The sequence below is a fragment of the Zalophus californianus genome, chromosome 4 (genome assembly GCF_009762305.2).
Source record: "Zalophus californianus isolate mZalCal1 chromosome 4, mZalCal1.pri.v2, whole genome shotgun sequence".
Classification (NCBI taxonomy): Eukaryota; Metazoa; Chordata; class Mammalia; order Carnivora; family Otariidae; genus Zalophus; species Zalophus californianus.
The window spans coordinates 154,688,422-154,710,755 of NC_045598.1; the positions used below are offsets into that span (position 1 = coordinate 154,688,422).

At 44.1% G+C, this 22,334-nt stretch overlaps 1 protein-coding gene across 1 annotated transcript in view; it reads left to right on the forward strand.

Annotated features, from left to right (window-relative positions):
- The window catches only part of SPAG1 (sperm associated antigen 1), a 69,131-nt gene that overhangs the window by 41,245 nt on the left and 5,552 nt on the right, over window positions 1-22,334 (forward strand). Inside the window, 6 exon segments of the mRNA XM_027604001.2 lie at window positions 1,920-2,294; window positions 2,659-2,758; window positions 7,856-8,008; window positions 12,065-12,231; window positions 14,754-14,886; window positions 16,709-16,835. Coding sequence (XP_027459802.2) covers window positions 1,920-2,294; window positions 2,659-2,758; window positions 7,856-8,008; window positions 12,065-12,231; window positions 14,754-14,886; window positions 16,709-16,835 — 1,055 coding nt within the window.

Below are 22,334 nucleotides of genomic sequence, written 5' to 3' on the forward strand. Positions count from 1 at the left end.
TTTCTTATTATCATCCTTTACATGTTAGTATTTCTTAGGGATCCTCTGGAAGATCGGAGTGACCTCATCCACACCCAAACTCCAATGATCCTATTTATATCAGCAACTCCCAAGTCCACTGGGACTTACTGAAGACTTTAGATAAGGCCACTCCTCCGAGCTACATTTGGAGCCACCTCCTGAACAACTCCGCTGGAATGTCCCACAGGTAGTACAGTACACACCAGGACGCACAGGTCTTTCAGGATCAGGCCTCGGCTTACCTCTAGAGACTATCAAAGTTGTTCAAGGACCTTTCAGTCTTAAGGAGAGAGGTATGGCTTTCAGGTCATTTCATTTGAATCCCATAAACCAGTTATGCTGATTTCTAGCTCTCTTTGCTCTCGGACAATCTTTAGCTTTTTCCTTGTGTCTTTGTTGCCTTATTTATAAAGTGGGGATGATAATACTAGGTATGAGGATTAATGATAATGGAAAGTGGTGTATGCAAAAATCTTGACCCATATTAAGTTCTAAATAAACTGCAGCTATTTAGTAATAGTACTGGTCAGACGTGAGGGCGTAATATACAAGGGAACGGAGAATAATACTGAAGTGTCTATGGTTTCTGTTGACACTGATCTCTGCTTTCATCAGTTTTGATGCTGGGTGGGGACTTGAGCAGCAGATACCAGACAAAGAAGACTGGAGTCTTGCTGTAATAATCCTCCTGGGTCCAATTTGGGGATTTATTGCTATAACAAGATCTTTTTATTCTTTTCATAATGAAGCCTCTTTTGGTTATTACACTATAGAAACCCATACTTACTAATTAGTGTTTTTACACTCAGTGCTTGCCTTAAGGTGACCATCCACTGATTTTCACTTAAATACTCCTGCTTTTCTATTCCCCTGTCCTTGTGGTTCAAATACTAGCTTTACCATTCATGAAACAGTGGAAAATATATCCATTAAAAATCAGGTTAGAGGAGCACCTGGCTGACTCAGTCCCACTCAGTGGTGCAGTATGCCACACTTGATCTCCGGGTCTTGAATTCAAGTCCTACGTTGGGCATGGAGCCTGCTTAAAAAAAGTCAGATTAGAATTTGTTAAAACAGAAAGCTCGGAAGTCTCTGTACTTAAGTGTTTTTTCTAACAGTGCTGTGAAATAATTAATTGCTTTGTTTTAAATATTTTTTGCTTTGTTTTAAATAGTGATAAGACACCCACCAATGAAATATTTATACATCATTTTCATATTTAAAAATAATAGATTCAAAAATCAATTATTAAAGCTATGATTAATGCCTGAAGTCTTTCCATCAAGATAAAGGAATTTAGCTTGAATAAGACACTGTTATGGAAAATTTACTGTTTTTTAAGGATCACTTTAAAAACTTGGTGCCTATTTTATGTAACTTCTTTGCTAAATTCATTTTAAAATGGTCACTTGGATTTTATTTCACTTTCAAATTATCTTTCTCTCCCAGTTCTTTAACATAAAAGGGTACCCTGATCTTGGGTGCAATTATCGTATTCAAGGTTTGGTAACTTCATGCTTTCGTAAATCGTAAATGGGAGAAAGGTACGTTTTTTTTTAAGCTGTACCTCGCCACGGATGCTTTGACTCAGGGAATGATTTTGCGGAGCCGTGTTCGCGTCCTAAGCTCGTCGGCGTTCAAGGAGTTAACTACGGGTGCCTCCAGTGCGTGGCCCGAGCAGCGCGCGGCCCGGCGGTCAGCCCCCCGGCAGACGCGCGCCTGGAGGTGCCGGGAACCGCGCTGCCCCGCCCGCGGGGGCGGTATCCGCCTGGCCTCCGCCGCGACCCGCCCCCGCGCGCGCTGCGCCGCGCGTCTGCGCGGGGCACCCCCGCGGCCGCCGCGGTAGGTAGTTTCTCCTGATGATGCAAACACTCGCTTCCCGCATCCACTTCCCACAGAGGCCGCGGAGCCGGCGGGAGCCGGGAGCGCCGCGGAGCCGCGCGCCATGGGCAACATCCAGAAGAAGCTGACCGGCAAAAGCGAGGGCGGCAAGCGGCCAGAGAGGGGCGCGCTGCGGCGGGGTCGTGCGCCCGGAGCCGGCGCGGACAAGCGGGGCCGACCGCGGGTCCCCGAGGCGGCAGGCAGCGCCAGCCGGCACCCGGGCAGCGGGCGGGGCGCCGGGGACCCTGCCGCCGTCGCCGCGGCCCCCGTCCCTGCCGCCACGCTCGGCCCCGCGGACTTGAAGAGCCAGGGCAACGAGCTGTTCAAAAGCGGCCAGTTCGCCGAGGCTGCCCTCAAGTACTCGGCGGCGATCGCGCAGCTGGAACCTGCAGGTAGGCGAGAGCTGAGCCCGCGCCTCCCCGGACCCTCGGGCTGCGGCTCTCGGGACGTGTAGGGCCGCCGCCCGGATGACAGGCGCTCGCGTCCGTGCGGGCCGGACGGAGGGCGGGGTGGGACCGACTTGGGCGAGCTGCACCTCGGAATGCGTAGCATGTGCCCGGGCAGGGCGCGTCTGCGTGCGTCCCTCACGGCCTCGCCCTCTGAGGCCCCTGCGGGCACCGGGCGCTCCCCGGGCTCCGCGTGAGGGGCGGGCTGTAGGACTGCAGTGCCCCCCGGAGACCTCAGTCGTCTCGTCTTGCTGGGGAACTGTGATTGCGCTCCTGGAGTTTAACCGTATTTAATTAAATGTGATTTTAGGAAGTGGAAGTGCAGATGATCTAAGTGTCTTATATTCAAATAGAGCAGCGTGCTACCTAAAAGAAGGAAACTGCAGCGGCTGCATTCAAGATTGTAACAGGTAAACTGCGCGTTTTCAGGTTTGTCAAGAGATTACCATTTCAGTGTGATGAATGAATGCAGTATTTAATTTCTTACTGAATTTTCTGCATGAATCTAATTTCTTAGACACTTTAAAGACATGTTAATTGAATTATACCTAAAAATGATAGATTTTTCTCCTTCATATATACAAAGACAGTTAATAGAAGGCTGCAAACTTTTTTCATTTACACAGCCATCACCTTAATCCGTGCTCTTTTCATGTCAATTTCAGACTTTCGGGGAAGCCTTTCATCTAGTCTCTTTGGCTCCTCCACTGTAGCATCAGAACAACTTTTCCTGAAGCATTATTTTGTTTCAAACAGGTATTCAGTGGCTCAGTGTGGTGTTGCAGATAATTACAAGCTCCTCTTACCTCCTTGCCCTCCAAACAAGCTTTCTGCTCTCATTTGGGCCACTGTGATGCCCTCTGCACATCTTTACTTCCGAAATCCCTGCTCAGCTGCCCCCTCTTCTTTGCCTTCCTGGTAACCTCAGGCTTCCTGGTCACCTGCATGGCTATACCCCTTGCACGGTCATTCTCACACCTGTGGGTACTTGTGTTATCCACTACAATGGATTTTCAGCTCCGTGAAGTCAGGAACCATGTTGTAGACCACTTTGCAAGCACTATAGTCACCCGTGGTACTCAACAAGTTACATACTGAGGTTGGTGACTGTATTTACATGAATAAAAAGTACTGTTTTTTCCCACCATTATGTAATAAGCCTGCTTCAGGAGCCCTTTGGAAAGAAGCTACTATTAGTGCATCGAAAAAATAAGTTGTGTGTCCTGGCTTGACCCTCACAGTCCTGGTTTACTCCTCTTCTCTGGTAAAATTACTAATATTACCCGTTTTCACTCTCAGAAGTCCTAGGTTGAACAATAACTTGTGGACAATCTCATTATAAGAAGAACAATTTATTATTTTTTTCTGTGTTAGTATCAGTATATTGATATGGGTAAAAACTTGCCAATTTCTGTGTCTACAGTTTAAAAAGAAGGTGTTGAGGGGCTTGGATTTTTTTTTTTGCCAATTTTACGTGCTCAAATTTAAAATAAATACTACTTATATTCACTTGGCCCTGACTGTAGACCCCATCCACTGTTGTGCTGGCTCACACTACTTGTTACATTTTTAGGAGCTGGTCGAAGTCAAATTGGTAGCTTGAAACCTGCCATGGTTGGAGTACTAACACCATGAAAATTGGCAGGCACCTCAAATCTCGGTTTTTCTCCTCAGGAGAGCCAGTTGTTAAACATTTACCACTGCACTTAACTAGTAAGACCATATGAATTTGTGGAATATCAAGTACATTGTGATTTGCAGCCAAGAACCTTTACAGCACAAGTGTCTGTGGCTAACACGTTAACCTTCAGATTTATCTTAGGTCTTGCTACAGTGAGTGAGTTCAGGACTACAGTTCAAACTTGGGAACCCTACAGTTAGGGCTGCTGCAAAACAGTGGAGTCACTTTATCCTTAAGTGAGATAGTTGAGGGTAGCAGACATTTTCTTGCTAAAATTTGTTCTGTGTCAGTGTAGATCTGGGAGGAAGTCAAAGATGGGATTCCAGGCACGGTGTCTGAGGGGCTAGAATGGAGGTCTGTCTGGAAGGAGAGCAGGAGACGGCCTGGGGAGGGGGCGGGGGTGGAGGGAGACGGGCGGTGGTTTGGTTCAGATGTCCTTAGATAAGAGCTGTGTTCTAGGCCAAAGAATCCTGCTTTGCTGGTCAGTACTGACCTCTGTGGAGCCCGACCTACTTAGATGTTTTCCTGATACCTGGCATATGAGTCCCAACATAAGGGGCATGAGGTGATTTTACTCCAAAGCAGTGAACCTCAAACTGCTTTTTTTTTTTTTTTAACTGTTTTAATTTATTTGACAGAGACACAGCGAGAGAGGGAACACAAGCAGGGGGAGTGGGAGAGGGAGAAGCAGGCTTCCCGCCGAGCAGGGAGCCTGCCGTAGGACTCGATCCCAGGACCCTGGGATCATGACCTGAGCCGAAGGCAGACGCTTAACAACTAAGCCGCCGAGGTGCCCCTCAAACTGCTTTTAATGCCAGAAAACTTGATATGCTTTTGTAAACATGTTGAAATAAATGTATTTAAATCTGTATGAACTAGGAATCATTTAGTAGCAGAAATAGGACTATTGTCACCTCAAGAAGATTACATACATTTTAATGGAAGCCTATGTTTTAGTTTTTCACTTGCTTGTCTCTGCTCTTTGCAGAGTTGTTTTAGTGTGCCCATGAGCCCTTACTCTGAGGCAAGTGGTAGCAGGAGTCAAACTGAAAAAAAAACTCAATCGGGGCAAACTTTAAGGGAGAGGGGAACCTATGAATTAGCTTTCATAGATTGACCTATGAGAATAACTTAATGCAGTTTGGGGGAAAAGTGTTTAATTTTACACATCTGAACTCCTGGGGCCTCCTCTGAAACACCTCCTCTGAGGTGTGTCCCAGGGGTGTGCTGAGAGGATCACGGTTGGGAGTATAAGGGGAATTTGAGGAGCTCAGGGGGCTCTGGGCCTTGTCCCTCTCTGGACCACAGCATCTCCATGTTTCTATTTTAGGCTTCGAGATGAACCATGAAACAGGGCAGAAGTTTAAAACCATTATCCTAGAAATTGCTTTATGTTCTCAGAATTGTTTACCAGCTTAAAAAAAAAAATCCTCTTCCTAGCTGCCAGAGAACCTTTTTGGGTTATCTAAACTACCCCAAAAGAATCTTTCGGTGACTTTCCATTGAGGATATTTTGACAGACTCACTAAAAATGAACACTGCCTGGTAATTTTCTGCTTTTGCTCCTCTTTGCTTCCCTCTGACAGGCTTCGAATTATAAGACTGTAGGGTCTTAACTGTATTAACTTGAATGGTTAAACCTTTGTGAGCTCTGGCTTAAAAAGTTCTCTCTGTTTTTATGAATGAATGCCCCTTTTTTTTTCTTAGTGGAATTTCCTTTATAAGCTCATATTCACTTTCAGGATTGTGGTTAAAGAGAAAAAACCTTGCATTTACTGGGCTGGGAGGGCTAAAAATTAAATGCATCATCTTGCTCAGTGTTATATTCCACGCCTACCTGGGCTCTGTCTTGAGTGGCTGAAAAGCACCTTGGGCATTGGAAGTCTGTGGTGACCTGGGGTAGTTGTGTGAGTATCGTACATGTTTGTCTTCTGGGTTCATGTTGTTAAATCCCCTAAGCATGAAACTAAGCTAGATTTAAGGCAGTGGTAATGATGCTCAGAGATCTGTTTTCTAGTGTTTAAGTAGGAGTTTTTACTTGATCTTAGTTTTATTTTTAAAGTAACTTTTATTGGTTATAAAAATAATACATGTGTGTTAGAGAAAAAAACGTAAAGCCCAGTACAGTACAGTACAGAGGAGATCATTAAAATAACCCCCACTGATAACACCTGTGCAGAATGAACTTGGTTAGATTATAGAGCACTGAAGCTCGTTCGTGACAGCCTGTATGGTGCAGAGCCCGGGAGCACACCCCCCTTTGCGGTGGAGTGTCTGTACAGTGTGGAGAATTGTGAATGACTCCAACGAAGTTCCCTTATTGATAGTGCTTTTGGATGTGTGAGGGAGGCAGAGCGTAGGTTCGCTTGTGGGGGCTGGGGTGTTTGCTGAGTGCCTCCTGCGGGCCAGGCGCTGATCTCAGCCGTGGGGACAGTCACTGCCCTGGCTTTCCTGAAGCTGAAATTCAGAACTGCCCTATGGGCAGATCAGGCTCAGTTCCCCTCCGCCTCCTCACCTGCAGCATGAACGGATGACTGTTGACCTTGCCGGCTTGGGCAGTGCGAGGAGGGAGTCTGCAGTGGCTCGCACTTGGCAGGTGCTCTGTCAGCATCCCCTTGCCAGATCACTGTAGACGGGGATAGACAGCAGATCCCCAAGACTGTTGGAGAACAAGTAAAGCAGCCCTCACTCGTGCTTTCCCTGAAGGAAGTTAAACATGTGCTTTGAATACCGCGTGTAGCAGAAGAGTGAACCCGAGGAGCAGACCTGCCATCCCTGGTGTCGACAGCCCAGGGCAGCAGACACTCCCTGGTGGGGTGTGTAGAAGGTAGGCTCTTGCTAGGATTTCTGCTCGCCGTGCTTTACAGTTTCAGTTAAGTTCGTTAAAACGAAGAGTGTGATAATTTTCGTTCATAATTACAATCTCTGGATTGTGTGCTTTATTTCAGAATGTCATGAAGTCCGTTGTGTAGCGAAGTAGCCTTAAACAGTTACTTAAAACAAAACCAAGGAACATAACCTTGAAATACATCTCTAGTGATGTTGGAAATACTTCGTAGCCTTAACAAATGCAAGATGAAAATTCATGACTTAACAAGAAATCATCATACACTTACTTCCTTGATTTCCCCCTGGTCTATTTTTGAAGCCCTTTGCCAGCAAGTAAATCATAATAAACTGACCTTTAGGGAGCTGATTTTCAAAATGTAATGCAAATTTTTGTGGTTCTGTTGCTGAGGTGCCTTATTAAACACAAGTGCGAATGAAAATTTTCCTCTTAATCCATTAGTAGATAACAAGAATCTGTTGAAAGCCTACCTTGTATTTGGTGCCATGGTGGGCTCTGTCGGGGCAGAGGTGGGGAGGGTTTGGGGTATTGGAGAGGGTGGGGCACACTGCCCACTGCCAGGGAGCTCAGTCTCAGCGGGGGAAAGTAAATGCTAACGTGCTTTGCTACTGGTTTAAAATAAAGGAAGTAGGGGCACGTGGGTGGCTCAGTTGGTGCATCCGACTCTTGATTTCAGCTCAGGGCATGATCTCAGGGTTATGAGATGGAGCCCCTACGGCGGGCTCCACACTGGGAGTGGAGCCTGCTTAGGATTTTCTCTCTCCCTCCCCTGCCACCCAAAGTATATAAAATAAAGGAAGTAACCGCAAGTTTGATTGTTCTTCTACTCTGAGTTTGCCTTTCCTAGTATATTCCTAGGTCCTTCGTATGAAATACTAGATATGTTTGTGTTTGAAAGTCCAGTACTACAGTGTATATTCAGTTAGTATTAAGTTAAAACTTTTCAAAACAAATGACATGTAATATTTTTGTCTTCAGGGCTCTGGAACTTCATCCATTCTCAGTCAAACCTCTTCTTCGTCGAGCAATGGCCTATGAAACTTTAGAGCAGTATCAGAAAGCTTATGTGGATTATAAAATAGTGTTGCAAATAGACTGCAGAATCCAGCTAGCAAATGACAGCATTAACAGGTAAGCCAGCCTGAGGCGGTGCCTGAGGTCTAGTTATTTTCTACTGGAATTACGTGTTTTTCTTCCTCTTCTCCAAGAATGGTGTCAGAGTGTAGACATGTCCTTGGTTACTTACTTTGCATGCATGATTTTCACTCCCATCAAAACCAAAGTGTTCTCTCTCTCTCTCTAACTTAATTTCTAACTGTCCTATAATCCATTTTGAGTTGTCCTCTAACACCTTTATATTTGTTTCCTGGTCCATTAATTACTGTTCAGTAAATTTTTTTTTCTTAAGCTCAGTGTATAGATCTTCTTTGCTGTTCTGAACGCACAGAACTTAATTTTAGTATTTGTAAATATCTGTGGCGTTAGGAAGGTGTTTCCAGTGATGTTGTAAATCACTAGTAATTCTAGCACAAGATCCAAAAATGTAGTGAAAACTGCCATATCGAATCTTCTTCTCCTACAGGGTTTGCACATGTTCAATGCACCACATCTGTCAGTGGAAGCATAACTGTTGTTTCTCAGGAAAGTAGATGTCTTCATGAGCCTCCTAGATTTTGTGTTATATGCCCTTTAAATAGACAACTCATCTAGGATGAGTATTAATTTATCATGGTGAAATAGCAAAGAATTTGGATCTAATTTATATTATGACCTATTTAGCCCCTGAGTGAGCATGGGAAGGTAAGAATTTCCAGACTTCATAAATTGCTTTCAGGTGAAATTAAAAAATTGCAAGTTGGATAATATTTCTAGTTATGTATACTATTTTCTGATCCCATTTGTCCAGAGTATACCTTCTTATGTGCGTTACACTGTTCCCTGTGTTGGTCTGGCGTACCCTGCCCTGCTCCCCCCACAAAAAGACAAAAAGCAGAAAAATAACATAATCTCTGTATTTAAGCAAACCAGAATATAGCCAGGGGGAAAAACATAAGACAGATTATCCCCAACGGTGAAAATATGTTAGTAAGGTGGGGAAATCACAGAGAGGCCAGGCCCCCTTCGTCTGTGCAGGCTGCAGTTGTTGGAGAGCAAGCGCCTGACGTGGTCTTTGAAGAGCACTGATAGGAGGCGACCTTGAGCAAAATTGTGCAAGATGAGAATGGCATGTTTTAGATTAATTCATTTTATAAAATCATGCCTTATCTCCACACATAGTCCCACCGCACTTTGGAGAAGACCGTTGGAAAGATCTGTGTGTAGAGCCACCAGTCATTTCCTGGAGTGTCCCCTCTGGTCATGTGGAACCTGTCTGATCCTGGCCTAACTGGAAGAAAGGGATATGCATTGGTAATTGGACCTGGGGCCAGATCAAGCCTTGGGCATTCACAGCCTCCTTGATCTTGAGCTTGATCTTGAGCTTGAGCTTGGGCAGCATCGCCTGGGAGGTCTCAACCATTTGCCCTGTGGCACAGCTGCCTTGCTGAAATGTCATCTGCTGCCTCCTCATATGTGCCTGGAGGCTCTTTTCCCATTTTTTCCCGGTTAATTCCTTGCTGTCCTTTAGGAGAGGACCTCCTTCCTCTAGGAAATGACTTTCCCTGATAGACCCACCTCCATCCCACCATACATGTACTTTAGGCGCCCTTCCCAGTTCCCCCAGAACACCGTGCCCTCTATTATTACCCAGCTTCCATATCGTTTGTAAATTCTCTGTCCCTTTTTGTAAAATTATTTTTCTCTCATTCTACTGAAAGTTCCTTGAGGTCAGGAATTGGGTTTTATCCGTCTGTGTAGTTGAAGTACCTCTTCAGCAGATACACTCAGTAAGATGTGTTGAATGAATTCATTCTCCAACAGAGAGAGCACAGTTCACTCCTGTGGTCGGCTTTTAGTTTGCCCATCCTCTGTCCCCAGTCATCTCCAACGTAGTTGGGCAAGTAGGATCTTCTCCCAGAGCTCGGCTTCCTGTGAGACAAAGCAGGAAGACAGCCGAATTAGCCGACAGAGAGGAAGGGCCTGTTGGAAGGTGTTGGAGGAAAGCGGGTTCATAGTGATGGGCCCGGAAGGTCTGACAGGAAAAATAGTTACCTGAGAGGCTGTGATTACTCCTCTTTCTGAACCTTGTGCACTATATATATATATTTTGAAAAAATTGAAGTAAAATTCATGGAACATAAGATTGTGTTTTAGAGTATGCAATTGAGTGGCCTTTAGTACATGCACACTTGTACAACCCACCACCTCTCTCTAGTTCCAGAACACTCATCATCCCCAAAGGAAACCCTGTCCCTATTAAGCAGCCACGCATTCTCCCTTCTCTCAGCCCCTGGCAACCACTCATCCGCTTTCTGTCTTGTTGGTTTATCTGGATGGTCCCTGTAAATGGAATCCTAGAGTATGTGCCTTTTGTGTTTGGCTTCTTTCACCTAGTGTGATGTTTTTAAGGTTCATGTTGTAGAATATGTGAGTGCTTCCTTTCTTTTTATAGCTGAATAACATTCCATTGTATGGGCATAGTACGTCTTGTTTATCCATTCATCAGGTGATGGACACTGGGGTTGTCTCCATCTTTGGGCTATTGGGAATAGTCTGCTGTGGGCATTCGTGTGCAAGTGTTTGCACACCTGTTTTCACTTTCTCTTGGAGTATACCTAGGATTGGAATCGCTGGGTCATGGGGGAATTCTATGTTAGCTTTTTGAGGATTGTGTTATCCATTTTATATGTATTCATGAAGGTTCGTTTATACAGATTGACTTTTAAGATTCATTCACTTTTTAATCGAACATTTCTTAGTGATACTTTATAAGAAGATGAGGGGGCTTTGTCTGGGTGGCCATATATATTTTTCTGTGAAATATCCATTTTTTAAATTTCACTGTTCCTTTTCACGAATCCCATATTTATGTTTGCTTTTCCATGTGAACAAGAGCAGCTTTTTTTTTCATTTATTTAAACCTCTGTGCTTATATTTGTTTCTGGTCTTCCATTAACCATGTTCCTCTTTTCCTCTCCAGGAATCTATATGTTAAATTTCCCTGCATTTACTTATTTACTCCCTGGCAACACATCATCTCTTTTCCAGCTGCATGCTTCCTTCTCTCTGCTGGTAATACAAGTTTTGCTTGAAAATTTCTCTTTTCTAAAGCTTTTTTTTTCCTTCTGTAGTTGTGGGTGGCCTTACATTATTTTTTAAAGTTATTTCTTTACACTAAGATGTCTGATACTTGGTTTGCATAACCAAAGATCACTATTGAAATTTCGGTTTCAGAAACTGTAAGAAAAAGTATGTGGATTGTGTTTGTCTCTGCATAAATAGAAAATTATTCACACAAAAAGTACTGTTGAGTTAGCTAACTTGAATGCATTCTACTACTTACCTGTAAATCTTCTCATCTTGGGACACACCTTTTTAAAACCAGTTTCATTTCAAAGACATAGTTCAGTTTTGTTTTTAAACGTAAATATATTTTGTATGTTTAAAATGATGACAGATGTGATAAGTGATAATGGGGATGTTAATCTGAACTTTGTGATGGCCATTAGTAAACATCAATAGTATAAGGGCCCGCCTCTTAGACTCCGGTACCCTGTCCTTTCATCTTTATGCATATGAAAATACAGTAAGTGAGTAACTTTAAAGACAAAAAAAAAAAGGCAAGGTAAGAGTATCTTAGCCATATGTAAATGCTTTAAGGAAAAACAATATTACACATGATAGCTTGCCCTCATCAGTTTTAGTAGCTTGTCTTGTACACCTCTTTTTGGTGTACAGTTTGGGCATAGAAATTCTAAGGTGTTTTTGATTATTCTCAAGAGTAACGCGTTATCAATTTAGTAATTATATTAAATGTTATGTGGGACATTTCTTCTAGGCCTCCTAAATTTTACCTTTATATTTCGCTTTTTATTGCATATACATTGAAAAAATTTTTAGACCTTCATTTTTTCTTTTGATACAGAAAGGATCTAAAGTTAACATAGTTTTGGGCAACTTTTAAAAGTCCTTTTAAAAACCGTTTATGGGGACAGCAGATAGCTCAAGACTGTGTTTTCTATAGAGAAGTGTTGTAATCTTACTGTTGATTTGGGCTTCAGTGATATAAAAAACTCATTTTCTTTTTAGAATAACAAGAATTTTAATGAATCTGGATGGACCAAGCTGGAGGGAGAAGTTGTCACCCATTCCTGCTGTGCCCACTTCTGCGCATTTGCGAGCTTGGCAGCCTGTGGCGGAGACGCCCCCCAACCAAGGGGGAGGTTCCTGCAGCCGGCCCCTGCCCGGCATCACAGGTGGGAGAAGCCTACACGCCCTTCTTTTCAAGGGTACCTTGAGCTGCGTGTCTGTTTTCACAGGGAAGCAGAAGGTCAAGGGCATGAACTCAGGCATCAGACCCAGGTTTAAGACCCTCTTCGCCCTCTTTCTAACTAGAGTCTTAAGAAGTTGCTTCCCACATCCAGTGTCCTAGTGTGTATGAAAGGGGGGAATATGAATAACTGTCTTGTGGCGTTGTTCCCAGGAATAAATGGAGATAGGCGTACAAAATACTTAATAAAGGTTTAGCTAGCATTATTATTCATAAGAAAAAGAAGTATAGCATGTAGTTCTCTCTTAACACCTGCACGTTGCAGGGCTTAAAGTAATAAGATCAGTGTGTTTGAAATAATAGAACAAAGTAAAACGCTACAACGTAAATATCTAGCAGGTATTTCTTTCTGCCTTATATCATAGTTATTAACATATCTGCATTCCCATAGTACCGACCTCATTACTTTGTGCAGAGTGTTTAATAAATGGGACTTCACTCTTGCTTTCTGACAAAAGCAACTTGAGGCCCCATTTCTCCTGCCTGTTTAGGACCTCCATGTGTGTCCCTGGTGGTTGAGCCTCATCCTGTAGACACCCTGAGATTCCTGAGTTGTGATGTGGCTTCTGTTAGACCCTCATCCTCTTCATTGACTAGAAGGGAGATGCAGGGAACATCTACTAAGACTTGGAAAATCTTGGAGATCTCTGGTTTCTAGAGTTGGCTGTCATCGGAGTCTCGCACATAGCATTTGCTCAGTGAAGGGTGGTGGTTTATTAACAAAGGGCATGTACTAACTGTACTGTGGATCTGTGTCAGCTCATGAGGAGCATAAGGATAATCAGCTCTACATATCTATGTGATTATTAGAGTAGATACCAAAGGTTTAAAAACAATGGGGGAAGAAAAGCTTAAGGAAAGTTTTTCAGCAAATTGGGCAGGGAGGAATCCCTGTAATATTCTGTTTTAGGTCTTACATATAGCAGGATGTATGGGGAGTGTCATTTGGCCCCATTGTGTGGTCTTTTGAAACATGAAACATTAGAAATAAATTTTAATTTCAGGATTTTTATTTTATATCAAGTTACTCCATTAGGTAGACTTATTACATAGATTCAAAACTTCAGGTTTTCATACTTATGTGTGATAGAAAACTTTGGTTGCAAGTACAGAAAATCTACTAACTTAAACCGTAAGGAATATTTTGGTTCATGTAACTGAAAGCTCATCAGGGCTCAGATGCTGACTGAAAATAATAGAACTGTAGTGGTTTTAGGCTTCCTGGGTGCAGGTATCAATGTCCAAAGAGAGAGAGACACCATTGCTTTGGGTAGCATTAATTTAAAAATGAGAAAATATGTTACCCTGAAAGCCCTAGCTTTTTTATCCCGTTACTTTCTTGACTCACATTTTATTGGTACTTATTCTAGTGGGTCATGTGCCCATTCCTGAGCCAGTCCCTATGATGAGGACATGCCATGCCCCGATTGGCTTAGCTAAGCCTGTGTTCCTGATCAGTGGGGTCAGCTTCCTCTGAACGCCCGGGTTGAGTAGGAGAGGAGCGATAGCTGAGTGGACATCAGGGCACCCTGAGGAAGGGGAAATGGATCCTAAGCAGAGTCGGCCATGATCACTGCACAGGTAATGGTAATAGTTGGGACTCTCTCACTGCAGATAACAGAAAATCCAGCCTTTTATGGCTTAAGTGAAAAAGGTTGTTTATTGGCTCCTATCATGGAAACGTCCACAGGTAGAGTAGCTGCAGGGATGGCTAGATTCAGGACTCATAGATTCTTCTTCAGCTGTCTATCTTGGCCTCTTTCTTGCTCTTTTCACCCCATCTAGAGAAATACAGACTCTCCCCTTGTATCACCAGATGGCTGAATAGCTCCTCTCTTCCTCCTCATATTCCACGAGAAAGAGCAAGCATTACCAGAAGCTGCCATAAAAAATCTTGTTGTAGCTTATTGGCTCTCATAGGCCTATCCCTGATGAGTTAGATTATTGTCACCAAGGAAGTATGATGTGCTGATAGTAACACAAAAATTACTCCAAAAGGTTGGGCTAGGGTAGGGCTTACTTTACCTAAACCGCAGGACAGAGAGCGGGGGGAGGTGGGTTTTTCAAGGAAATGGGGTACTGGACAAATGTCCACCTCAGGCTTGAACAGGTTTGTGCATTTTTCATGAAATAGTTACTAAACCAAACACTGTAGATGTTCGTATCTCCAGTAGAGAAGACATACCAGTGTGGATAAAATGATGTCATTATTTATGTTTTATTTTCTAATTTGAAAAAAATGTCATAATTGTGTAATTTTTACTTACAGCCAATTTGTCTTTTTAATTTGTATACAAAGTTTTGTTCCACTTTGACTTTAGCTCTGCATGGTGTGTGGTCAGGTTAATTTGCAATAGAATATCTGCTTACAGATGTACTGAAGATTTTGTAGAGGTGCTTATATGAATCCTTCCTTTTTTTTTCCCCCCCTTGGGGGGTGTCCCATAGATGAAAAAATGTTTAAAACCCTTAAAGAAGAAGGAAATCAATGTGTAAAGGACAAAAACTATAAAGATGCCCTTAGTAAATACAGTGAATGCTTAAAGATTAACAACAAGGAATGTGCCATTTATACAAACAGGCAAGTTCTTTGTAACTTTACGTATTTCTTATGTTAATTTTTTTTTTTTTGGATTAAAAAGTATAGGCAGATTAATTGCCAAAGTTTTTTCTCCAGCATATTGTCCTAAGTGTTTTTCAAAGAGGCGGGGGCCATAGGCGTTCCAGAAAGACTGACAGCATGCGGTGCGGCGGGCTGGGGGTCCCCGCGGGCTGCCCTTGCCCCCCTTCCTGCCGCCCAGCTCCCTGTGCCCAACTAGGCCCGCGCGTGGTTGGCCCTATAGGAGCAAGACTCACCTGTCTTTCCGACGCGTTTCCTAAGTGTCCTTTCTCTCTTGAAGTCCTGAGGGAGGGTACCAGCATCCTTCAGTGTGTAGCAGGAATGGGCAGGTTGTTCTGGAAAGCTGCTGAGAGGCAGTCTTTACCACAATGATGGTAAAAGATCGCTATCTAGACTCCAGTGATGTGGGGATTTTCAGGACTAGGTAGAGTCTGGGGTGACAAAGAAGAGTGAGGATAGTTCCTAAAGAGCAGGGACTCCCAGCACACGTTTTCTTAGCTATTTCAGATGAGTTCTTTTTACTTGGACCTCTCACTGCTTTGTTTTTGTGCATGTTTTCCTCTGTTGGCAACCATTTTGTCAAAAACGTTGTCACTAACTCCACCAGGTAGTGTTCTCCCCTTCTGCTCAGCCTCTGCAGTCTGGGGTATGGGCGGCCGCTCAGTTGGGCCTGAAACCGCCTCGCCCTTTGCTGTCAGTACCGGCGGCTCACCCGGCACATCTCCTCTCCTCCCTCCACAGGCCTTCCTTCCCCTGACCTTCTCGGGGTTCTGAAGGCGCAGATCCCTTTTTCACCCTGCATGCTCTCTGGGCCAGTCCATCTTCTCCCCAGTCCCCCTACCACCTTTCCGGTGTGCCCACTGCCTGCTGCCCTGTCCATCTCCCTCTGGGCTCCAGACCCGGGCACTCCACTCCTGTCTGCACTCCTGACTGACGCCTCCCTCTCCCGGGCTGTCTGCAAACTGGGATGTCCTCCTTCCAAATTCCTCTTTGGCGGGAGTCTTTCTCTCCGACCTCACTGTCACCCCTGTCCTGGGCCACCACCGGCTCCTCCTAGATGTTTGCAGCACCCTCCATACTACCTTGCAAGTCTTGTTCCCTCTTGTCTCCTTCTCCAAGGTTGTAGCTCGAACCATCTTTCTAAAACCTGGTAAACATGTTAGCCCTATTTGAGAACGCATTGGTGGACCTCCACAAAGCTCAGGAGAAAGCTCAGCCTCCTTGCCATGATTTACGGGACCCTTCACCATCTGGCCTGTCCTCCCTTTTAGCTCATCCCTGTACCCAGCCATATGACGCTTTTCTTAGCCCATCAAGAGCACTGTGCGCTCGCTCGCTCTCTGTCTCTCTCTCTCACTGTGAGACTCTGCTCTTGCTGGGCCCCTGGCCACCACTCCCCTCCTACATCTTAACTCTCGGCCCAGTGCCTTTGCACTGGATAATTCCCACCTCATGGTCTGGGCTTCAACTTAAATGTAACTTCTTCCGGGAAGTCTTCCCTGACTACTCCTGCCCTTGCCTCAGCCCCACCAGATTCCGTGATATTCTCAGCTGTGTGCTCCCAGAGAAAGCATCCTGTTTAGATTTTACTGTGTTTGCTTGTTTTAATTGTCTTTCTCTTCCACTAGACTGTAGCCTCCTTGAGGGTCCCAGACTGTATTTTGTTTGCAGTTGTATCCCCAATGCCATGATTACATGCATTGCAAGAAAAAGCTGTGATTGGAGATACGTTGTCTTCGCTGTTGATAATACATCGTTACTTTCATACTTAACGTTACACCAGAGCTCTCTGTTACTTGAAGCTGTGCCAGTTTGAAGAGGCAAAGCAGGACTGTGATCGTGCACTTCAGATCGATAACGGGAATGTGAAAGCGTGCTATAGACGAGCTCTGGCTCATAAGGGACTCAAGGTGAGGAAATCTTCATTTTTTTTTAATAGAATTGTTTTATTCATTTGAGACAGAGAGAGAGAGCAGGAGCAGTGGGGAGAGGCAGAGGAAGAGGGAGAAGCAGACTCCCCGCTGAGCAGGGAGTCTGATGCGGGGCTCGATCCCAGGACCTGGAGATCATGACCCGAGCTGAAGGCAGACACTCAACCATCTGAGCCACCCAGGTGCCCTGGAAATCTTCATTTTAATATGTAAATTGCAGCTCTGAAAACAGCATGTGGTTTTTATGAACATAAATCCTGGGATCATGGAAAGGGAGTGAGATTATCCTGGGATTTAATCCTGCTTCTGTGCCAACCAGTCCTGACACCTGGGAATGGGCCTCAGATTTCCCCTACCTTTTATGTGGAGCTAGATAATTTCTAAGATTCCTTCCAGCTCAAAGATTAGGATTTATTTCCTGATTTTCTAGGAATTTTATTAGTTAATCATAGGTCCACTTTAAGGGACAGGAAGGTTTGCTACTGAATCACTGAAGGCAACCAGTGGTGCCACTGGATTCCTCCACCAAACGATTGGGGTTGTCTGGGGGGTGGGAGGAAGGCCTCGGAACGGAAGATTGACTCACCCAGGGGAAGTTGGTAGAGACACATCAGAGATTGGGAAGCGGATGGTGATTTGGGCTTTAAACTGGCTGGTTGGTTATCAGCGTGAGACTGCGGAGTGATGTTCTTCTCTAAGAAAACCACACCGTTATTTTCAAAGTATAATTTACACTTTTCTTTAGGCTGAGTCTTCTGCGTGGAAATACTTTAATGTTCATTTTTGTAGAAAGTAACATCACAAGGACAAATTAGAACATACTGGGCTGTGGCATTTCTTGAAATTGTATTTCTTAAAAACCAATTTGTTTTAGGGCCTAATACAATGAAATTCACACATTATAAGCCTACAGGTCATTGACTTTCTTTAAGTTGAGATATAATTGACATATAACATTATATTAGTTCCGGGTGTATGGCATAATGATTCGATTTGCAAAATGATCACCACAATAAGTCTAGTTAGCAGCCCATCAGCACACATCATTACCATTTTTTTTCCTGTAATGGGAACTTTTAAAGATCTACTCTTGTAGCAACTTTCAAATACACGGTACAGTGTTAAGGCGGTCCATTATATGTATGCCCATGACTTACTTTTAACTGGAGGTTTGTACCTTTTGACCCATGTCACCCACTCCCCACTCCCCGCCTTGCCTCTGACAACCACCAATTAGTTTTTATATCTGTGAATTCAGTTTTTTGTTTGTTTTTTTTCTAGATTTCACGTACAAGTGAAGTCGTATGGTAATTGCCTTTCTCTATTTGCCTTATTTCACTTAGCATATGTCCTTGGGATCCATCCATGTTGTTGGCAGATGGCAGGGATTTCCTTTTGTTTGACTGAATAATACTCCCATTGTGTAGCTATATCTCCTTTTCTCTATCCGTTCATTCAGTGGTGGACACTTAGGTTGTTTCCACGTCTTGGCTGTTGTAAATATTGCTGCAGTAAACATGGGGGTGCAGGTATCTTTTAGATTTAGTGTTCTCATTTCCTTCAGATAAATACCCAGAGGTGGGATTGCTGGATCACCTGGTAGTTCTAGTTTTAGTTTTTTTAAGGAGCCTCCGTGCTGCTTTCTGTAATAACTGCACCAGTGTCCATTCCCACCGCCGGCACATAAGGGGTCCCCTGTCTCCACATCCTCGCCAACACCTGTTGTTTCCTGTGGTGTTGATTCTAGCCATTCTGACAGGTGTGCGATGATACTTCATTGTGGCTTTGATTTGCATTTCCCCGATGATGAGTGACGTTGAGCATCTTTTCATGTGTCTGTTGCCCATCTGTAGGTCTTCTCTGGAGAACTGTCTGTTCCGTTCCTCTGCTCTTTTATTAACCGGATTCTTTTTTTGATACTGAATTGTAGGAGTTGCTTATGTATTTTGGATATTAACCACTTCTTAGATACGTGATTTGCAAATATTTTCTCCTACTTGGTAGTTTTTCATTTTGTTTCCTTCACTGTGCAGAAGCTTTTTAGTTTGGTGTAGTCCCAGTTGTTTATTGTTGATTTTGTTACCTTTGCTTTTGGTGTCAAATCCAAAACCCAAGACCAGTGTCAAGGAGCTTTACTGGCTATGTTTTCTTCTAGGAGTTTTATGGTTTCAAGTCTTATGTTCAAATTTAATCCATTTTGTGTTGATATTTGTGTATAGTATAAGATAGTGGTCCAGTTTTCCCAGCGCCGTTTATTGAAGACTGTCCTTTCCCCAGTGAGAATTCTTGGCTCCTTTGTCGTAAATTAGTTGGCCATATATGCATGGGCTTATTTCTGGGCTCTCCATTCTGATTTATTGATCTCTGTGTCTGTTCTTATGCCAGTACCGTACTGTTTTGATTACTGGGAGTTTTGTAATATAGTTTAAAATCAGGAATTGTGATGCCCCCAGCTTTGTTCCTTTTCAAGATTGCTTTGGCTATTTGGGGTATTACCAGGTCCATATAAGTTTTAGGATTGCTTGTTTTATTTCTGTGAAAAATGCCATTGGAATTTTAAATAGGTATTGCATTGAATCTGTAGATTGCTTCGAGTAGTGTAAACATTTTAACAATATTAATTTTTTCCACCCATGAGCACAAACTGTCTTCCCATTTATTTCTGTCTTCAGTTTCTTTCATCAGTGTCTTATACTTTTCACTATACTATGTACAAATCTTTCACCTTCTTGGTTAAGTTTATTCCTAGATATTTTATTCCTTTTGATGCAATTGTAAGTAGAATTGTTTTCTTATTTTAGTTGTTGATTTTTGAATAATGTATATCCCCATGTAGCCACCACTCCAATCAAGGTAAATAACATTCCCATCTCTCCAGAAAGTTCCCTATACCCATTCCCCTCCTTCCACACCCACCCCCAGGCAGCCATTCATCTCGTTTCTATCATTGTAGATTAGTTTTGCTTCTTTTCGGCAGTAACATAAGTATAATCATATAGAATGTACTGTATTCTTTGGCTTTTTTTTTTTTTTTTTTTTTTGCTCAGCAGAGCATCTGAGAGTCATCCATATTGTGTGAATATCAGGAATTGTTTCTTTTTATTACTGAGTTTTATTACTGAATATACTACAACTTTTTTTTTTTTTTTTAACATATTCACCAGTTAATTACATTTAGATGTTTCCCTTCTGGGGTTGTTAAGAATAAAACTGTTACGATTATTCCTTGCCACATTTTTTATGAACTTGTACATGAACTGGTACAGCGAGAGACCAGGTGCAGATGGGAATGGGGATGGAGAGAGATGGTCAGATTATGAAGGGCCTGGGAGGCCTTGCTCTGGTGGATAGGCTTGATCCTGAAGGTGGTGGGATTCCCCTAAGGGTCAGGGGGGGGCATGATGGATCAGATTTGGCAGCAGCGTCAAAGCTGGATCACCGGGGGCCCAGCGTGGAGTAGGGAGATTGGTTAGAAGCTGCCAAAGTAAGAAGCAGTTGCCTGAAGGAAGGTAACGAATAGCAGAGGGAAGAGAGAAGGTCTCTTAGTTTGCCGGGACTTCCATAACAAAGTACCACACGTTGTGGCTTAAAGAGAAATGTATTTTCTTAACGGTTCTTAGAGTTCTTAATCTTGAGATTAAGCTGGCAGCCGGGATGGCTCGCTCTGAGGGCTGTGAGGGAAGGATGTGCTCTAGGCCCCTCTCCTTGGCTTGTGGATAGCTGTGTTCTCTCTGTACACGTCTGTCTGCCAGTTCCCTCTTTTTATAAGGACACCAGTCCCACTGGATTGGGGCCCAACCTAATGACCTGATGTTAACTTGGTTACCTTTTTAGAGAACCTATCTCCAAATACGGTCACATTCTGCAGTGCTGTGGTTAAAATTCCTCCCAACAGAGGAATTTTCAGGGGGACACAGTTTAGCCCATAGCAGAAAGTGAGAGGTTAATTCCAGGGCGTTTGAAGGTAAACATCCTGAGCAGTAACGTGTAGGGGGGAAGGAGCAGGGGGGGTACCTCCCAGCTTCCTGGCTTGGGGATTGAGTGGTGCAGTATGATGATGGAGGGTATTCGGGAGGAGGGAGAGTTTTGATTGGGGAGAGGGATAGTTCAGTTTGACCTTATTGAGTTTGAGATAATTCTTTAGGTTCCATGCCCATCACTGACAGGGCAATATCTAAAAATATATTCTATAAAACCTGGGTTTTTTGGGAGAGGGCAGTTACGTTTCTGCCTAGTGTAGCAAATGAGTCCAAGCTGTGCGCATTGAGGGCTCAGGCTTTTGTGTTTCTAGATCCTGGATCCACAGAGGTTGTGGTTGAGCTGCACGCATGCAGCTGCTGTGGCAGGACCCCGAGGCCAGTGGGGCCGTGCCGTGCCTGCCCCCCATCTCCCGCCCAGTGTGTTATCAAGGATATTGTGAAGGACGCAGATCGAGAGCCAGGCGAAGAGGTACATCGGGCCACGGCCACCCCCCCCCCCCCCCCCCCCCCCCCCCCCCCCCCCCCCCCCCCCCCCCCCCCCCCCCCCCCCCCCCCCCCCCCCCCCCCCCCCCCCCCCCCCCCCCCCCCCCCCCCCCCCCCCCCCCCCCCCCCCCCCCCCCCCCCCCCCCCGCTCCTTCTGTTAGTGACACACCCATCCATAAACCTCACGTAAAGATTTCTTAGCTGGTGTGTAGCACCATGAGGTAAGAGAGGCTTCTTCAAAATTTACTCGGCTTTTTCTGAGTTTAATGGATTCGGGCACATGAGGGTAGGTGTGCCTGACAACTCATGAGTTTACGTATGTCCAGACTCTAAAAGCACGTTTACCTCATACTGGTTGCCTCATACTTTGAACCTGTTTTCCTCACATAAAGGCAGAAGGTGTACCTAATGAAAGACTTTTTATACTTCTTTGGAATGAATTCTAGAAATTGTATTACGCAGAAAGAGAATCCCAAATTTGAGTAATCCTATCCCACTAGGTTATGAGGCTGGCAGTTTGTGTTTCTGGTTTGAGTTCTTGTAGCTTCCATTTATATATCCTGTAATTTTGAGTTATGTGCCAAGCAAATTTAATTTCACGATCTTCAAAGGCGACAGCTGCTTTTATCAAATGCATCAGAACTCACGCCCGGATCCACTTCCTTAGTGTGTCTGTAACGAGAATTAGCACAGAGGCTTGCAGTGAGCAGGTGCCCTACCTGTAGTTAGCAGCTGAGTACTCTGCTTTCTTAGATCTTTTGTTTTCTAGATGCCTTTTAACTTTGTGTGTGCGCGCACGCGCCAGTTTTGAAAATTAAAAGCTTTCACTCAGAATTTATCTTTTCTTGCAAGTTTTTATTTAAATTCCGGTTAACCTACAGCGCAGTACTAGTTTTGGGTATAGAATTCAGTGATTCAGCACTTCCATGCAACCCCCGGTGCTCATCTCAAGTGTCTTCCTCAGTCCCCATCACCTCCTTAACCCCCCCCACCTCCCCTCTGGTAACCAGTTCTC